Source organism: Salvia miltiorrhiza, chromosome 4, assembly GCF_028751815.1.
Source record: "Salvia miltiorrhiza cultivar Shanhuang (shh) chromosome 4, IMPLAD_Smil_shh, whole genome shotgun sequence".
Classification (NCBI taxonomy): Eukaryota; Viridiplantae; Streptophyta; class Magnoliopsida; order Lamiales; family Lamiaceae; genus Salvia; species Salvia miltiorrhiza.
Window position 1 is genome coordinate 30,285,019 of NC_080390.1, and position 18,018 is coordinate 30,303,036.

Sequence of the window (18,018 nt, forward strand, 5' to 3'; positions counted from 1 at the left end):
TATTCAAATTATGTATTTACATTTATTTATATTAAAAATAAATTATTACTATTACATTATGTAATTCTTATATATTACAATTTATATTAGAAACACTAACTCAATAATCTCATCCAACTAATTTAATATTAAATTAGTATAATTATAAATATAATTTATAAATCAGGCTCTATAATTTAATTTGTATAATTATAGAACTCCTTATATACGTGATACAATATCTATATATAGACATATGTTATATTTTTATATAAATTAGCCGTTTCTTTGTTTGTTTTCTAAGAGCCACGGCGGCTTGGGGGCAATGGTTTGGCCGGAGCTCCCGAAGCCGTTCCCCGCTTTTTTTGTTTTCTCTTTCTCTTTTCCTATCTGGTGTTTAAGATAGGTTTTACGAGGCTTGGCCCCTAGTCTGCTCCTTTGTGCTTTCAGGGGTTGTTTCGGTTTTCTCTCTTTTCTTTTAATATATGGCCGCTATTTCATCATATTTTTATATAAATTACATTGGTTATATTAAAATATAACTTTACAAAAAATAAATTTGATATCAATTGTAATTTTGTTAACTTATATTAATATTATAAAATATATATATATATGCACATTTTGTGCGAGTCTAAAATCAAATTCACCGCGCATAGCGCAGAAGGTATACTAGCATATATAAAAAGCAAAGTAAATGTAAATAAGTTCAATTGCAAAGATATAATTGAAATTGGAAAGATAACTAGTTATAAACTAAAAATCAAATTCAATATATTTACTTCACTTAAAAATGAAAGCAATAAAACTGCCGACTCCTTAGAATACTCAAACCGCCAAGTTGTGTATTATTTAAAGTTTTTATTTTATTTTGTTTTCTTATTTTATAGATAGAATGCGTTTTTCTCATTTTCAAGTAATTTTGTATTATATAATAATATACATCTTCAATAAAAGCTCATGAAATGACCTTTAATTTGATATATAAAATGTAAAAAAAATGACTTTAAAATAAGCAGGTTATGATAATTTAAAGTTATAATACATAAAATAATTTATATTTATAAACAATAATATTTTCCTTCAAAAAGTATAGAATTTTACTTGAAATTCGAACTGTATCTCAGTTTTTCAAAATGATCAAATTATGTAATCTTATTTATTTTATACCAAAAAATGATTAATAGCATATTATGCAATTCCTACTGTTTAATTACCTCAAAAAAAGAAGCATATTATAGTTTATTTTAAGGAACACTAATTTAATAATCTCATTTAACTAACAAAATATTAAATTATTTTTAAAATTATAAATTATAATTATATGTACACGAATTATCTCAGATTCTCATCCAATTAGTTAAATATTAATTATCCATTTTTATATGCAATACATGTATATTTTTAAAAATTTCACATTTTTATTGTTATTTAATAAAAGTTATATATTTGAAATCTTTGTATTTATTAATAAAATATTAAATTTACAATACATATAATATTTTTCGCACATCGCACATGAGGCGTTTAATGTACGTTTGGAGGAGGAGTTTAATTGCACCAAAATTGAACATCAGGGGCTTGATTGATGCAATGTCGAATATAGGGAGTTAAAACGTCATAGGGGTGTCATGTAAGAGGTTTAATTATTACTTTTCCCCAAAAATTATAACACTTTCCATTTTAAGACACGGTCTCACATCTTTTATCCTTTTCAAATACCATTTATTTACAAAAATATCATCCTTAATTTAATGTCAACCTCTCATTTCTTATAATGGTAGGACCTTTTTTTTTTATTAAAAAGTATATTATATGTGTAGCTCACACAAGTCCAAAATTATAATACACTAGTTATACCAAATAAACACATTTTTAGGACGCGCATCGTTTGATTAATTTATACTTCATTTTGTTGACTACACATACACGCTTCTGAAAGCAAAATATATAATTTGAACACCTAACATATCAAAATATAACAAGCCCAGGTGATGATACATCATACACGTACGTTAAAATAAACAGCAATGACACGTGCCAAAAAGGAAAAAAAAAAATAAAACAAAATTCTCTAGTCAATAATATGAAGGCTAAATAAGCACAGAAATGAACCACACAGTGAAATTGAACAAAATATATTTTCTTCTCCATCTCTAACCAAGGGCCATTGCAGTTACCCAACTGCAGAAAGATAATGACGCCTAATTTTGTCATACTCTGGCCTTTTCTTGCTTCATGAGATGTAAAAATTCACCAAATACTGTGACAGAAATAGTTCAGAATCCTTCAGTTTCAAATCAAGGTAGTAACTAATAGTCAAGAACATTCATTTGCAGTTCATGCAGTGTGTCGTGAGGCCAGATTATCAAGTTGAGAGACAGGGTTTTGACATGTCTCCCATCCACATTATTCATTCTAGAACACAACAAAACATATGGAGGAAAATGGAGCTAATTTCTAAACTTATATCTTGTCAAAGAAGAACAAGAAATAACAGCAACATTTTGAAAATGTGGTGTGGCAGTGTTGGCATGTATAATGTTAAATCAATAAAGTTCTTGAAGTCAAGTTTTACTTGGATAGATATATATGAAAAGATAATTTAGACCTCATTTATGGTAGAATTAGTAAAAATTAGGAAAGTTACCAGGATCCGAATCGTGGGGTCCAGGGGAAGCTTCAGGATGATACTGTAGTGACATGAGCTTCTGCTGAGGAAACGCAAGCCCAGCACAGCTTCCATCATTCAGATTGACATGAGTAACCTCAACTCCTTTAGGAAGTGATTCCGGATCAACAGCATAGTTGTGATTCTGCACAAGACAGTGAACTTCGATATTAGCATCACTCGTTATGTCTAATAAAGAAGTATACTGAAGAAACAAACCTGAGCACTGATCTCAACGCGGCCATTTCGAATATTACGAACAGGGTGGTTTCCTCCATGGTGACCGAACTTCATCTTGAAGGTTTTACCCCCTAATGCTTGACCAAGCAACTGATGGCCCATACAGATGCCAAAAACAGGAACTTTTCCAATTATTTCCTTGACAGTTTCAACAGCATAAGGAACTGCTGAGGGGTCTCCCGGGCCATTGCTGAGAAATACACCATCCGGGTTCATCTTTAGGGTCTCGGATGCTGGCCATGTTGAAGGAACCACAGTGATTTTACAGCCATAGGATGCCAGACGTCGGAGTATATTACTTTTGATGCCAAAATCATATGCAACAACCTTCATCCAAGAATAAACAGCAAGAAACAGAGAGATGAGGACAATGTATTACAAATCTGCAAGCATTTTATCTCTAGAGTAATGAAACAGAGTACGCGAACAAACATGAAACGTCTCCTGGTTTCTTCCATTGGAATTAAATTCCCATTCAGAACCAGTTTTGTCAACCCATTCATAAGGAGCTTCACATGAGACACCGCTTATCAAATCCACTCCTGTAAAATAAGCCAAATGTGTGATCTATTTTCTTAGTGGCCTAAATTACCAGTTTAACATTGTAGCTAGAATAAACTTACCAACTATATCCCAAGTCCGAGACATATTCAGCAGTTCATCATCTGTTTTAGATTCTTCTGTGCTCAATACGCCAATAAGGCTGCCATCTTGTCTCAATCTACGGGTGATAGCACGAGTGTCAACGTCATCTGCAGCACAGCACAAGAAGAAAATTCAGAGTAAAAACTCGGTTCCTGTTCTACTCAAAAGCAAGATTGAGATATGAAACAACAACATACATATTCCCATTATGTTCCTAGAAGCCAAATAATCTCCAAGCGTTTCCTCGCATCTCCAGTTGGAGGTGCTGCAACATATCAAGAAGTGAATATAAAAAAACACAAAATGTGAGGTAGAAACAGAAAGAAAACCGGAAAAAAAAAAAAAAAAAAAAAAAAAAAAAAAAAAAAAACAAAAAAAAAAAAAAGTGAAAAAGTGAAAAAAGCACGGTCATAATCTGAGTGCCAAAAGGGACAACCTAATACTCAAACTTCGGATGACCAGTCCAGCTAGAAAGCATTGCCTTGATTCTTCATCATCTGACAAGAAAAAATATGCCAAATCATCTCCCTTTTCAAACTACAACTTCTCCAAAGTCCAAATGTACAAGCAATTGCCTTACCAAAATTAACACCAGTATTTCCAATGTGCGGATTAGTCATCAGAACAAATTGCCCAGCATAACTAGGATCTGTAAGGATCTCCTGGTACCTGCCATATCACGATTCAAAATGCATAGATGCATAACAGCCAGGTGCTAGTTAGATACAAGCACAACCACAAGCCAAAAGCGCAATATTTTCCTCATCCAAGGGCCTTTTGGACCTCACTTGTGAATATTACCCCTCCTCAACATAAAACGGTTCAGGTGAAGAAACACCTATTGTAACAATGAAATTCACAATCAAATATTGGAAACTTCTAATAGAGGAGAAGATTCCAAACCACTAAAGGGGTGTTTACTTTGAGTGATAGGATGGATTGAGTATCTGAAGGATAAGATGGTCATAAAAGTTCCAAATTAATCAACCCATCAATAAATGGTAGATTAGCTCGGATTATTTTTATTTATCCATCCTATCACTTAGGGTGCGCTCTCTTTGGTTGTAAATTTATCATGGGAAAATGAGGGATAACCAAAATTTCATCCTTTAAATTCTTCATTTCTTTTCCCTCATTTCCTAACTGACCCTTACTCGTTCCTTCTTTACACTACAAATGAGGGATAATATTATCACACCGTTTTTAGAGGGATAATATTATCCCTCCTTTGTAGTGAAAAGGAGGAATGAGTAAGGGTCAGGTAGTAAATGAGGGAAAAGAAATGAAGAATTTAAAGAGTACAATTTTGTGTATCCCTTCTTTTCCCATGATAAATTTACAATCAAAGAGAACGCACCCTTAAAGTAAAAGCCTCCTAGGAGGCGTTTACTTTTGAGGATTAACTCAGATAGATGTACATATTATAGGCTAATCTATTGTTTACTAAGATGGATTGAAACACAGGGATATCCCAATGCCCTCGATAATTCCTATCATTTGAGCTAATTTTACTTGATTCATATCTCATTGAAAGGATAGGATTGGAGAAATTTTTGTAATGAGGATAAAAAGACTCAATCATGAATCTTATTAATTATGACAAGTAAGCTCCCCCTATAAACACTAGAAAATGATGAAGAACTATAAAATTTAACAATGCTGGTTCAAGATCACTTAGTTAATTATTCTAAAGCTTACAAAATGTGGTCAGTTAAAGGTCAAATCTTCCTCAACCAACCCTAATTTTTTAAACAACATGGTACGACTAGTTTGATATAATGTAAATTGCAACAGTATTGGTGCTTCTCACACAACCAATTCAAAAACTCATCAATTGATTGATGAATTGACCAAAACATAAAATAGAGTAAAGTTTACCCAGTCAAGGATGTATTGAAAACGACTTCGCCAACTTGAGTTCCAGAAGCACCGAATGACTTAGCCTTCCAGACGGAGCCGTCCTCCAGCACCAGCCTGGCGTCTGCCACCTTCCACGGCCGCTCCGCCAACCCTAACCCTAAAAGCACCATGATCAAAATTTTATGAACTCTAAAGGTGTGACACTAAAATACACACAATAAACACACCATTCTCGGTGGAAACGGAGCGGCAGCTGACGGTGAAGAACCGCGGATTTTGAAGGGTTGATGTCAAGCAGTAGGCGAACTGAGAGCACGCCATGGCCATGGCTGTAGAAGAGGCGGAGCTGCAGCTGCGGGCGGCGGCGGCTAGGGATCGTATTGAGTGTCTCTGTCTCTTGTGTGTGTGTTCTGTTTCTATTACTTATCACCGTTTAAATGTCTCACTCAAACTAAAAAAGAAAATGTGAAAATAAATGTCTTACCTCAAAAAAGAGTGAAAATAATAGGAATAATTTTACGTAAATTATTCCCCTCAAAAATAACTTTTTTGTAAATTATTGAATTTTGATTCAATTTTAATTTTATAGATTAATTTTAAATTTTATTTAATAATTATTAAACTTTAATTTCACTTTATTTTAGCAATAAATTGATTCTGATCCAAACTAATGTTGATATAGATAGGGATTTTATGAGGAGGTTAAGGGGATCTCGATAATGACATGGGGTGAGAGATTCACCAAGAAATCACAGTAGTTGGTGGTAAATTTGAAAAATGAATAATAATATTATTATTTTCTTGATAAATTAAAAATTAAATAAAGAAACTTAAAAATCGAACTAGGGTAGAATGAAGAACAACATTATTGAAGAAATTTGATGTTATCTAAAGATATGATAAGAATGGTATTTTAATTGGAAATGGAAATAATTGGAGTATGAAAATGTCATGTGTGGCAGCGGGCACATACTATAATTTTGCGAGTAAAATTTTGAAGTAGCCAAAATGAATCATAAAACACAATTTATGGCCACACATTGAAAAAATATAAAATTTAGCTATTTTTATTGATTTGGACGTTTTTACCCTTAATGAGGCGGACCGGGTAGAATCAGGTACGCGGGTCGCGTGTCGGGTCTGGTTAGGCACTTATGGCACTATTAGTGCTATAAGTGTCATACGTGCAACAGAAACAACAATAATAGAATTAAGAAATCATAAATGGATAATCTAAACCCTAAATGGATAATTTAAACCCTAAATCGAACATCTAAACCCTAAATGGATAATTTAAACCTTAAATGGAACATCTAAACCGCGCGGGGAAGTGTTTAAAATGGTCCTTTTGGCACTTATGGCACTATCATAAGTGATAACGGAAATCCAAAATAAAACCAAGTAATAAAATGATGTGTATGGCTTATGGCACTATTAGTGCTATACGCACAGAGGCCAACCAATCACCCCAGCGGTCGAGTAAAAAGGGCAAATTAGGCATACTACCTAATTAATGACCATATTTTGATGTTTTAAGATTAGGGGCTAAAAATTGATTTTCAATCTTCATTATGGTCATTTGACTACATTGTTTCTAATTTTGCAGTATGTCTTTTTTTAGTTTGGTTCAAATCAAATACTCACTCCGTCCCGCCCAAGATGCTACATATTCCTTTTTGGGCCGTCCCAACGAAGATGCTACATTTCTATATTTGGCAAAAATAAGAAATTTTAAACACTTAATCAACACTAATTAAGTATTTCTTTATTACATTCTCTCTCCTACTTTATCACTTTATTATCTTCTCTTTCTTACTTTATCACTTTCTCTCTCCTACTTTATCACTTTATTACCTTCTCTTTCTTACTTTATCACTTTCTCTCTCCTACTTTATCACTTTATTATTACACACTTAAAACATTAATCTACAACTCCTTAAATCCCGTGCCGAAAGGTAAATGTAGCGTCTTGGCCGGGACGGAGGGAGTATGTTAGGGAATTTTTGAATCAAAAATAAAAATTTGGGATATTTTACGAAAAAAACTAAAAATTAGGAATTTAAAGAGAAAATGAAAATTGAGGATATTTTGTAAAAAAACTGAAAATTTAAATACAATAAATTTTGAAAGTTCAGTAATTATCAAACAAATTTTAAATTTAATATACAAAACCAATATTTAACGAGAGTTTTTTTTTTTTTTAAACCAAAATTTAACGAGAGTTAGTAATTTACATACTATCCCAAAATAAAATGATAATGGACGTCTTAAAAAAATTTGCCTTATTCACTCGACAAATAAAATATTTGCCTTATATATGCCTATAGTAAGTAGGAATTTTACGCAATTAGTCAGTTTTAATATTAATAGTGAAAAGTAAGAGGATCTTGGCAGTATTGCAAATGTGAGAATTTCTCATTATTATTATTATTAAACAATAAATTGCAAAATTAATTCGTGGATTGTTTTGTTAGGTTAAAAATTGTGTTGCAACTCCCATTTAATAAGTTGAAGGTGTAAATTGAAGAAATGTGATTTTGATGTAGATTAACGTTTATTGATTAGGGAAATATGAAATGAATATATTAAATTGCAATACAAGATCTGGCAAGGGTAAATTTACACTAGAGCAGAAGAGTGATGATATATGTGAAAATGTAGAATAGTTTATTTGCAGTGAATGAGTAGTGATTAATGGCGGCCACCTCTGCCCTGTTTGTTCTAGACATAAAGGGGCGGTGCATGATCAGCCGCGACTACCGTGGAAATGTCTCCGCCGCCGAGGTCGAGAGGTTCTTCTCTAAGCATCTTGACAAGGAGGTCCTCTCTCTCTCTCTCTCTCTCCATTGTGCTTGATTGGAAACTCACCTGAATTTCTTGATAGATGAGAAAAAAGGGAATGTATTGGCATGCTTGACGTTTAGAGATCTTGAGAATAATTATATTTCTGTAGCTGAAAAAAGAAGTAATCTCAGTCGCTGAATATCGATATTTCATCAGTACCTTTTAAGTTGATTACGTCTTCCCCAAAAGCATACATCGTCCCCTTTTCTAAATACCATTTGGAAGAATAAGAAATTTTGTTTTGATAACTTCTACTGTCTTAGCTTAATTTGTGATCATTGCAAAAGGTTTGATTTTATTGTGGTATTGCAGGGTGATATGGAGTCTCATGGCCCCATATGCTACGACAACGGCGTCACCTACGTATTTATTCAGCACAGCAATGTGTATATAATGACAGCATCAAGGCAGAACTGCAATGCTGCTAGCCTGCTCGTCTTCCTACACCGTGTTGTTGATGTAAGAAGAAAAATTCTTATTACGTGCAGTTTTACTTATTTTAAAAACAATTGTGTTGGTGGTAGGTTTTCAAGCACTATTTTGAGAAGTTGGAAGAGGAATCTCTCAAAGACAACTTTGTTGTAGTGGTGAGTGCCATTTCTTTCTCCCACATATGTATATATATATATATCAAAGCTCAAGAAAATGGAGCCAAATTTTGCAGTACGAATTGCTTGATGAGATCATGGACTTCGGCTATCCTCAATACACTGAAGCTAAGATACTGAGTGAGTTCATCAAGACTGATGCTTATCGTATGGAAGCTTCTCAGAAGCCTCCAATGGCAGTAACCAATGCAGTGTCGTGGCGTAGTGAAGGGATAATGTATAGGACTAATGAAGTAAGGGCCCTTGAAATTGTTCGTCTCATAGATCAAGATTCGCGTTCATCTGAATCATTTTTTCGTGCCTCCACCAGGTGTTTCTTGATGTGGTTGAGAAGGTGAATCTTCTTGTCAACAGCAATGGGCAGATTATCCGTTCAGAGGTGAATGGGGCATTGAAGATGCAGACGCGTTTGAGGTGAAAACATGAGCTCGTGATTGATGGACTTTTTTGATTAAGAGATTATTAGAAACTGTTTTGATTGTTTCTTTTTTTGTGGTTCAGTGGTATGCCTGAATGTAAGCTTGGCCTAAATGATAGGGTGTTGATGGAGTCACAAAATCAATCATCAAGAGTGAAAGCCATTGATTTGGAAGACATCAAATTCCATCAGTAAGCTTCATTCTTTAGTTGTGAATGAAATAAACTTGATTTGAGTTCAATCTCATAGCCCTTTTCGATCCCAGATGTGTACGTCTCGCTCGCTTTGAGAATGATCGCACGATTTCTTTCATACCACCCGATGGAATATTCGATCTCATGACTTACAGACTCAGCACTCAGGTGAAAGTGAAACCAATCTGTTTAGGTCATCTTGATCTTGACTTTTACTCACCCACATTCATCCTGATAATAGGTCAAACCACTGGTTTGGGTAGAAGCTCGTGTCGAGAGGTATTCAAGGAGTCGGGTCGAGATGATGGTGAAAGCTCGAAGCCAGTTCAAGGAGCGAAGGTAAATTCATCCTCTCTCTCTCATTCTCCTCTTCAAAATGCTGCCTACTCAAACATTCCACCATCCCTCGTGCAGCACTGCAACGAGTGTCACAATCGAGCTGCCCATGCCCCCGGATGCAACGAGCCCGAGCATAAAGACATCAATGGGATCTGCCAAGTATGCTCCGGAAAAGGATGCCTTGTTGTGGACTATCAAATCTTTCCCTGGCAACAAGGTGAGGCTTTTTTCTGCAAGAATTCGAGATTGTTTTCCTCATGTTTTTGCTCTTACTTGAGTTAAAAATTGTAGGAATTCATGTTGAAAGCAGAGTTCAAACTCCCTTCTGTGTTATCTGAGGATGCAGTGGACAGAAAAGCCCCAATTTGTGTGAAATTTGAGATTCCATACTTCACTGTTTCTGGCATTCAGGTCTGCTATGCTTCACACTCGAGCTTATACAATGTTACGTTTTAAACGCTGGAACACTGATGAGCCGTTAGGGTTTTAACAGATTCGATACCTTAAAATCATCGAGAAAAGCGGGTATCAAGCGCTTCCATGGGTGAGGTACATCACCATTGCTGGAGACTACGAGCTCAGGCTTTAGTTGAGAACTTGAACACAGGTTTTGATTTTGGTGACATAATTCTTGAATCTTGATAAGTGTGTGTTTTCAATTCTCTCTGCCGTTAGTTTAAATAAACTATTCTTGCAATGGTTGGATACATCTTGCATTCTTTTCAAGAGATATTAGTTAGTTAGTTAGTTGGTTGGTATTTAATGTGTATAAGAAACTTATAGTGATTATGCAAAAGGTGAGTACAACTACAACCCCCATTGTACCTACCCTACTACAACAAACAGGGTAAAAAAACATTGAGTGCTATGTGGATGATGATGATGACGTGATGCCAGCTAACCGCTCCGTGAACTGGTCGAAGACCTCATCACGTGGTAGCACGCTGATCCTGACGTGCTTCGCGCTCTCACCAAAGTGCTTCCCACTTCGCGTTAGCACCTTGTGGTCACGGAGGAACCCCTCACAGTCCTCTGTCTCGCCCTCACACTTGAGCCACGCAAAAGCTGCCAATGAATGGTGTGAGAATGATGGGTTTTGAGGATCTGTAGTGAAAGAAACGAGGCGATTTTAGGGTGTACCTGGCTGTGAGGCAAAGGTACGGCCGCTGAACTGGCACTTGCCGTGGGAGAACTCAGGCAAGCTGAAGAGCTTGCTCTTCCTCACTGCTTCCCTCAGCTGCTTCCATCTCTTTGCCATGAGATGGTAGCTGTGTTCGAAGAAGGCTTCGCCTTCCTTGAAGCTCCCTCGTTGCTCGTGGGAGTCGGATAGGACCTGCAGGATCTTGGCTGCGCGCAGCTGCGACTCCTTGGAGACACCAATGGTGCTGAGCACGATGAACTCGGTCATCTTCCTCGCAGTTTCTTGATCCTTGACAAGAGCCCACCTGCAAAGTCTAGGCATGAGTTTTTCACGTAACACAAGCGATAAGGCGAGGGCTTTACTTACCCCAGTCGTGTTCCAGCATGGCCGGTGCTCTTGGAGACTGTGAACAGCATGATGTCGTGATCTGCTGGAGGAGATGAGATCGAGGTATACTGGGGCCAGTAATAAGCCAGGTCATGGACTAGTATGCCTTGATTCCGGTTCACCACGGCCTCTCTCGATAACCCGTCGGGGTTGTTTGGCGACGTCACCAGCTCGATATACGGGATGTCCCTCTTGAACTTGTGCGCGTCACCGCCCCATTTGTAGAGCCCCGACTTGAGGAACTCGGTGATCAAAGGATACGACTGCAACACGACACGATCATCTTAAGCCAATTCAGTTCAAGAATGTAAAAAATCCATATCTTGGAGATATCTTTGGTGATCAAGAACTTCAATGAGAAAGATCTTGCCAACTCAGCAACAATAAATGATAGATTGCAGTCTGTGTTGTTTGGTGAGGTGTGTAAATCACTCAACTACAGCTACATTGTATCTAGCATGTGAAACATGTAACTCAAGAAAGCATTAATCTTAGACTCAAATAATTGCTAAAAATAATGTTTTCCTCCCCTGCAGATTGTAATAATAAATGGGGACAGAATACAGATCTACAGGTGAGCAATTATGGGCAGATTTTGATGTCTGTTGAAAAAAATCAGAAAATCTTGTGTAAGACCATCTAACGGCTCAAGAATCAAGCATGATCGCTTGGATGGATGATAGAATCACCAGATTATTCCTCTATCAAACAGAGGGAAACAGAGGACAGCTACACAGAAATTTAACTTGTTGGCTCATCTCAGTCAAAAACATGAAGCGTCAAGGAGGCGACTTACAGAGTAGAACGGGGCAGCAGACACGACGCTGATAGGCTCTGAGGCATTAGGGGGGGAAACGGCATAGAGCACAGCCTGGAACAGCTGCGTGGAGCCCGTCCCAACGACAATGTAACGGTCATCAGTGACAGCGTTGCCCACCAGTTTGTGCAGCCTAACCACTGCATTTGCGAATTCAGGCTCCAGAAACCAGCAAAGGCTCCTCACATCAGAGAAGTAACTGATGAATTTCCAACCAGGGATCACCACCGTAGTTCTATCCCCCATCTGTTGCCAATACCTCTCGTACATCGTCGGATCACCACTAGACACGGTCCAAAAAGTATTAGGTCAGACACCAACCAACCAATTCTCAAAACCATCAATTCAATCTCAACTATTCCCCCATTATGCCTAACAAACACGCGAAAGGGTCAACACGGCTGCATCCGGTGTGTGTAGGGTTGGTTAACTTTAACCTAACCAAACCATCGGATGGGCGGTGAAAACGTACATGAGCATGATATAACACCACCATGCCCCAAAGAATGGTCCAGCGTCGAGGACGGTGGTCCTCGCCACTCCCATAGGTTTCATATGGGTGGGAGGTAGGTATGGAAGGGCCAAACTTGTGGGTCATTTGATCAAATGATTGGATAAATGACAAGTAAATATCAAGGTCCACAATCATTCTTCACTATGAAAAGACAGAGACCTAAAAATGGCTCTTAAACACTTTCCCAAATCTTTTAATGCTTTGATTAACCAACCCTTTTCCATACAGTTAGTTCCATGTAAAATAGGGCCTAAACTAAACTTATGTGGCTCACATATTCTCAAGATTCTTAAAGAAACAAGCTTTCTGCAAGAATCAAGCATGGAATGAAACGTGCAACTATTTTCCTTCAATAAATTAGCAAACATCACCTATCATAAAAGGTAAAATAGGGAAAATCTAATGCTCAACTCGAGAAGGATCACACATGGAGAAATGTGAGAGTTCTTTAAAAATAGTACTGTAATTTTTTTTATTAAATTATTTTTTTAAAGAGCAAAAACAAAAGCAAGAATGATGATAGTGGTCAACGAGGGAATCAAGAAAGACCACCACCATTTCTGCCCCCTCATCATGCATGCCACTGTCTTAGGCATACAACAATCACTTTGAAAAACATCAAAAAAATTCAAGAAAAGAATAAAAACTTGTGTATCTGCGTTGTGCCTCTCTCTCTCTCTAACATGCACCGTGGGAATTCCAAAGCCAGCAGGACTTGTCCCTGTCTCTAAACTGACATAGCGTGAACCCACAAGCGCACGTTAGGGAACCGCACCAGCATGCCAGTGCACCATCATTCAAATCACTTAAACAAACAGCAATATTTAGATTAATAATCCTAATCAAATCCACTGCATCAAAACATCGCTACAGCAAATCCCTAAACTGGGGATTTTTGCTTATGTCAATCTAAAAGAAGAGTGAAAAAAAATTGAATCTTTGATGACGGGTTAGTCAACAAGAACCGAATACTAACTTCATCATTACAAGCCCATGTCACAAAAATTAACCATCATTTTTCACATTTTTTAGGGAGAAAGATTGCTATTCAAGCACAAGATGTTGTCCGAATACATGCATATGGACTAAGATGGGCGAAAAAATCTCAAGAGTCAAACCCCACTTGTTTATAAAAAATTAAAAATTTATCTTGACAAAGTTAAAAAAGACTTCATTTTGGTGAGAACAGTCAAACTAAAAAGACCCCTTTTCCCTCCCACTCAATTTTGAGGGCGGCAAAAGGTGAAAAAAAAGGCCACTTACTGATCGAGATCGATTACTTCGCTGAGAGCTGCTTTTGAAGATTGAAATTTAGTTTCAAGAAACGCCTTTTGAGGGAGCAAAGATGAATTCTTGCACTCATTGTTGAAGCTGAAGACGTTTTGGGATTTATGTTTACCGCTGCAGTAGTTTCTATACAACAATCCCACGTTCAAGGCCAAAGAAATCACCAAAAAATGTCCCAAAACCATCGTTTTAAACTCCATAACCATCAAAATTACTTTTTTCTTCACAAAGACTCCTCTTTTTCACCTCCCAGAATCACTGAGGAAAGAAAAAAACAGAAGGGTATCAGCATGAATTGAAGAAAAATCCAAAGGGTAAAACAATAAAGCTAATGGTGCATGCCTTAGCCAAATATGCTCTCCCCCTCTCTCTGTCACACACACACACATAATATATACGTATATATAAGAAGCCATCACATAATATAGAAAAAAGGCTTTTGGTTAAGCCAAAAAGTACAGAAAATGACTGAGATTACGACGTGAGGTGCTGAATGGATACTAGAGAAGATTAAGGTTTCTTTTTTTCTTTAGTTTGTATGCAAGCAAAAAAAAAAAAAAAAAGAGTTTCATCATGCATTCACATAAATAAGTACCTGTGGAATCAGAAAAGAAATCCCACTTCGGAAAAGCTCATACAGAAAAAAGAAGAGTTGAGAATCCGAAAAGATTTTGCCCAATCACATTGGCATTTTTATGGGTAAGCTTTCTAGAGTTGGAGAGAGATCAGAGATACTAGAAAACTAGAAAAACATACATATATATACATATATAAAATTATAAATGGAGTTTGTGCGATGGGAACCTTTGCAGAATTTGCAGTTTTGAAAAGCACTAAAGCTCCCAGAAACCAAGAGGCATGTTGCAGGCTTATTTATACTTAAGCAGAGAGAAAAATACTAAAAAAAAAAAATGTTTTAAAGTGCCCCAACAAAATATTTAAATATAAGAGGTAGATTCACCGCCCCTTTCTTTCTCTCTCACATAGTTGGTACTTGTTCATGCGGTTCGGAAGGTGAAAGGGAGTGGCTTCGCTGGTTTAGGGATGGCAAAAGGGAAAGATATCTGCAAAATTCGCTGTGTTCTTTGCACTTACAGTTTGCCTTTGTGTTTCTTTTGTTAATAAATTATTTGCCTTTTCTTTTTCTTTTTTGTACTTTGTTTTTTGATTTTGTAGTTTTCGTCTTTTAGGTAGAGCTTCTATTTGTATTATCATATTTCCTTGAGGGAATGAAAGTATTTATTGTCTCGTGGCATTACAATTGTGAACCAAGATACATCTCATCAATGCTTTATATTATTAGAATAATAAGGAGGATTTGCTAAATTATCCGACTTTTAATTTTAGAAAATGTGTACTTAATATATCAATTTCTCATATTTACTGATTATATCCATTTTTAGTTTTCGCAAAATCTTCAGTGCCGTCTGTTGATGATCAGACTGAGTTTGACCACTTTAATCCAATCCGCGTCAATACCATATATAATACTCCATCCGTCCCAACTAAGATAACACATATTCTTTTTTGGGCCGTCCCAACTAAGATGACACATTTCTATATTTAGAAAAAGTAAGGGATTTTAATTGCATAATTATAACTAATTAATCACTCTTTTATTACATTCTCTCTCTCATACTTTATCACTTTATTACCTTATTTCTCCTACTTTATCACTTTTATACTACACACTTAAAATACTAATCTACAACTCCTTAAATCATGTGCCGAAAAAAAATGTGTCATCTTGCTTGGGACGGAGGGAGTAGTTTTTAACAATTAAATGCAAAAGTTAGAGTTTGGTGCAATAGTAAAAGCAAATCAATTTTCCTTATTCCAAAAGGGTGTGGAGTTCAAAACACTTTACATGCATTTTTGCAGTTTTTCATTTTGGGTGCCCCATTATCTTGAGACCTTTTCTTATTTGGCAAAGTTTTACCATTTATTCACATTTTCACTTTTTTATCTACACACAAAACACATCTTTCTTAATTCTCGTGCCTAAAAAAAGAGTCTCATTATAGCTGGGACGGAGGGAGTATTTCTTTATTTTTTAGCATTTCTTACATATTTTCTTCTTTTTTTTCTTTTTAGCATTTTTTTATATATATTTTTTTCCTTTTCAGTATTTTCTTTATTTTTATTTTTTTATTTACTGTTTTTCTGTTGCATTTTTTTATATATATTTTCATTGAAAATATAATACTTTAAAAATATTACATTTCTCCATATCAATAATTACTTTTTCTGACGACAATAATTAGTTGAGCAAATAACTAAAATTATAAGTTCTCGTGAGTAAAAATAATAATTATCGTGAACAAATGTTTCAAAATTATTACATTTATTTATGATAATGGTTACTTTTATTTATTAGAACTTTTACTTTTAATTATTTGGTTAAGTAATTATTATAGTAAGAAAAAATATTGATTGATATAAAGAAAAATAATTATTATTATGAAGAAAGGTAATGTTATTGAAACATTAAATTTCTTCACAATAATGTCAAAATCTATGAAGTTTGGCGCGATTCTCGTTTTTCCCATGACCTAAAAATCTTGTGTTAAAATCCATGAACTTGATGCCGATTATCAATTTCCCCATAAAATTAATTTCCCCCCCCAAACTTATGCTGACATGGCAATCGAAAATCCACGTAGGCTTAATTTTCCGGTGAATTGAACGAGTGTGTTTAAGTCATAACATTAAATGTCGTCGTTTTATATTTTGTTTGGGAATTAAATGAAATTGAACTGAAATCCCTCTTCAAATTAGGGTTCCTCACAAAAAAAAAAAAAACTCAAAACACTCTCAGATTTGAATACGAAGAATTGTCAAAACACTCCGTCTCGAAGCTGAGAACGGCTGAAGGTTCGTTGGCAATGGAATTGGAGGGGCTAAAGATGAGCATATCGTAGGGATAGGAGGAGCGGTGCAAGTTCGGCAGCTGAGAGATTACTGGAAAGAGAGAGCGGCGTGTTGAGGACAATGGACCCATCGCAATTTCTCTCTCTCTCTCTCTCTCTCTCTCTCTCTCTCTTAATACTAGGGTTTTTATATACAGTATGGAAGATGTATAAGATAGTGTTGATCGCTACTCTAAATTGTTGCAGAGTTTCCAGTGGACTCGTTCTCGTTTCCAACCCAACGGATGTTAAGGCCGAGGAAAAAATAAGAATCGCGCCAAACTTTAGGTATTTTGACGCAATTAGGTTATTTAATTCAGACGCAAAACGATTTCGTTTAGCTTCTAATTAATCTACTCAGCATAAGTGTGCCACGTTGGTGACACGTCATCTAATTAATAGCTGAAAAACGTCACTAAGGGAATAACGAGAATCAGAGCAACAGTCATAGATTTTAACGCGATATTTTTAGGTCAGGGGAAAAACGAGAATTGCGCCAAACTTCATGGATTTTTGACGCTATTTGCCCTTAGTTTTATTCATAAGAACTTTTACTTTTAGTATTCAGAGTTTAGAAGTTAAATACTTATATTAGCATAAGTATATATTTGTGTGAATAAATGTATATATACCTTATGCTAATTAAAAGTAAATATTCTTATTACGATTCATCATTTAGTGTTCAGGGTTTAAAGGTTTAGTGTTCAAGGTTTAAAGGTTTAGTACTTTATATTGAATGAATGTAAATACTTATATTAACACAAGTATACATTTATGCAACAAATGTATATTTTATACTTATGAAAAGTAAGCGATGAACATGAACGCAGGTATGCTCTCTCCCCACACCACTAACCCTAGCCGCCCTAAATCCTAAATTGTCGATCGCTGCCGGTGATGGACTCGAGTTCGCCGGCTGTCAATCGAGATAAGGGGGGCCTCAACCTTCCCCCGGTCTCATCTAACTTTGACGGGTTTCGATCGAAATCCCCTGCCAATGTTCTGTCTCAGCACCCGCCCCTCGAAAATTCTTCCGGCGCAGTGGCTGCTGTGCAGCGCTCGTCGGGCTTCTCACCGAGTCCAATTGGTGAGCAATCGACTCATATCCATGGCTTCCCTGGTTCGATTCAACCGCTGCCTTCTGGTGTTGCTTCAGCGGCGCAGA

At 36.1% G+C, this 18,018-nt stretch overlaps 3 protein-coding genes across 5 annotated transcripts; 1 reads left to right on the forward strand and 2 right to left on the reverse strand.

The window, feature by feature from the left end:
* Positions 1-1,915: 1,915 nt before the first annotated feature.
* On the reverse strand, positions 1,916-5,863 carry LOC131019719 (carbamoyl-phosphate synthase small chain, chloroplastic-like). The gene is made up of 10 exons (XM_057948310.1): positions 5,623-5,863; positions 5,414-5,552; positions 4,116-4,204; positions 3,972-4,032; positions 3,733-3,800; positions 3,514-3,642; positions 3,323-3,432; positions 2,870-3,217; positions 2,630-2,795; positions 1,916-2,242 (listed from the first exon to the last, which is right to left on the reverse strand). Exons 1-10 carry the CDS (start codon positions 5,720-5,722, stop codon positions 2,193-2,195), a joined length of 1,260 nt encoding a protein of 419 aa, XP_057804293.1. The 5' UTR covers positions 5,723-5,863; the 3' UTR covers positions 1,916-2,192.
* Positions 5,864-7,859: 1,996 nt separating this feature from the next.
* LOC131019721 (AP-1 complex subunit mu-2-like) lies at positions 7,860-10,505 on the forward strand. The gene is made up of 11 exons (XM_057948314.1): positions 7,860-8,215; positions 8,552-8,698; positions 8,764-8,826; positions 8,904-9,080; positions 9,158-9,261; positions 9,349-9,456; positions 9,531-9,627; positions 9,701-9,798; positions 9,874-10,015; positions 10,090-10,209; positions 10,292-10,505. The coding sequence occupies exons 1-11, from the start codon at positions 8,090-8,092 to the stop codon at positions 10,385-10,387; spliced, it is 1,278 nt and encodes a 425-aa protein (XP_057804297.1). The 5' UTR covers positions 7,860-8,089; the 3' UTR covers positions 10,388-10,505.
* A 51-nt stretch (positions 10,506-10,556) lies between these two features.
* LOC131019720 (tryptophan aminotransferase-related protein 2-like) lies at positions 10,557-15,091 on the reverse strand. 3 transcript variants are annotated; one of them, XM_057948312.1, is made up of 6 exons: positions 14,749-15,091; positions 13,921-14,202; positions 12,123-12,426; positions 11,306-11,589; positions 10,939-11,243; positions 10,557-10,863 (listed from the first exon to the last, which is right to left on the reverse strand). In XM_057948312.1, the coding sequence occupies exons 2-6, from the start codon at positions 14,148-14,150 to the stop codon at positions 10,664-10,666; spliced, it is 1,323 nt and encodes a 440-aa protein (XP_057804295.1). In that variant the 5' UTR covers positions 14,151-14,202; positions 14,749-15,091; the 3' UTR covers positions 10,557-10,663. The 3 variants fall into 3 exon arrangements, with proteins under 3 accessions (XP_057804295.1, XP_057804294.1, XP_057804296.1); XM_057948311.1 differs by having other exon boundaries at positions 14,540-15,091; XM_057948313.1 differs by lacking the exon at positions 14,749-15,091 and adding an exon at positions 14,287-14,502.
* Positions 15,092-18,018: the final 2,927 nt, after the last annotated feature.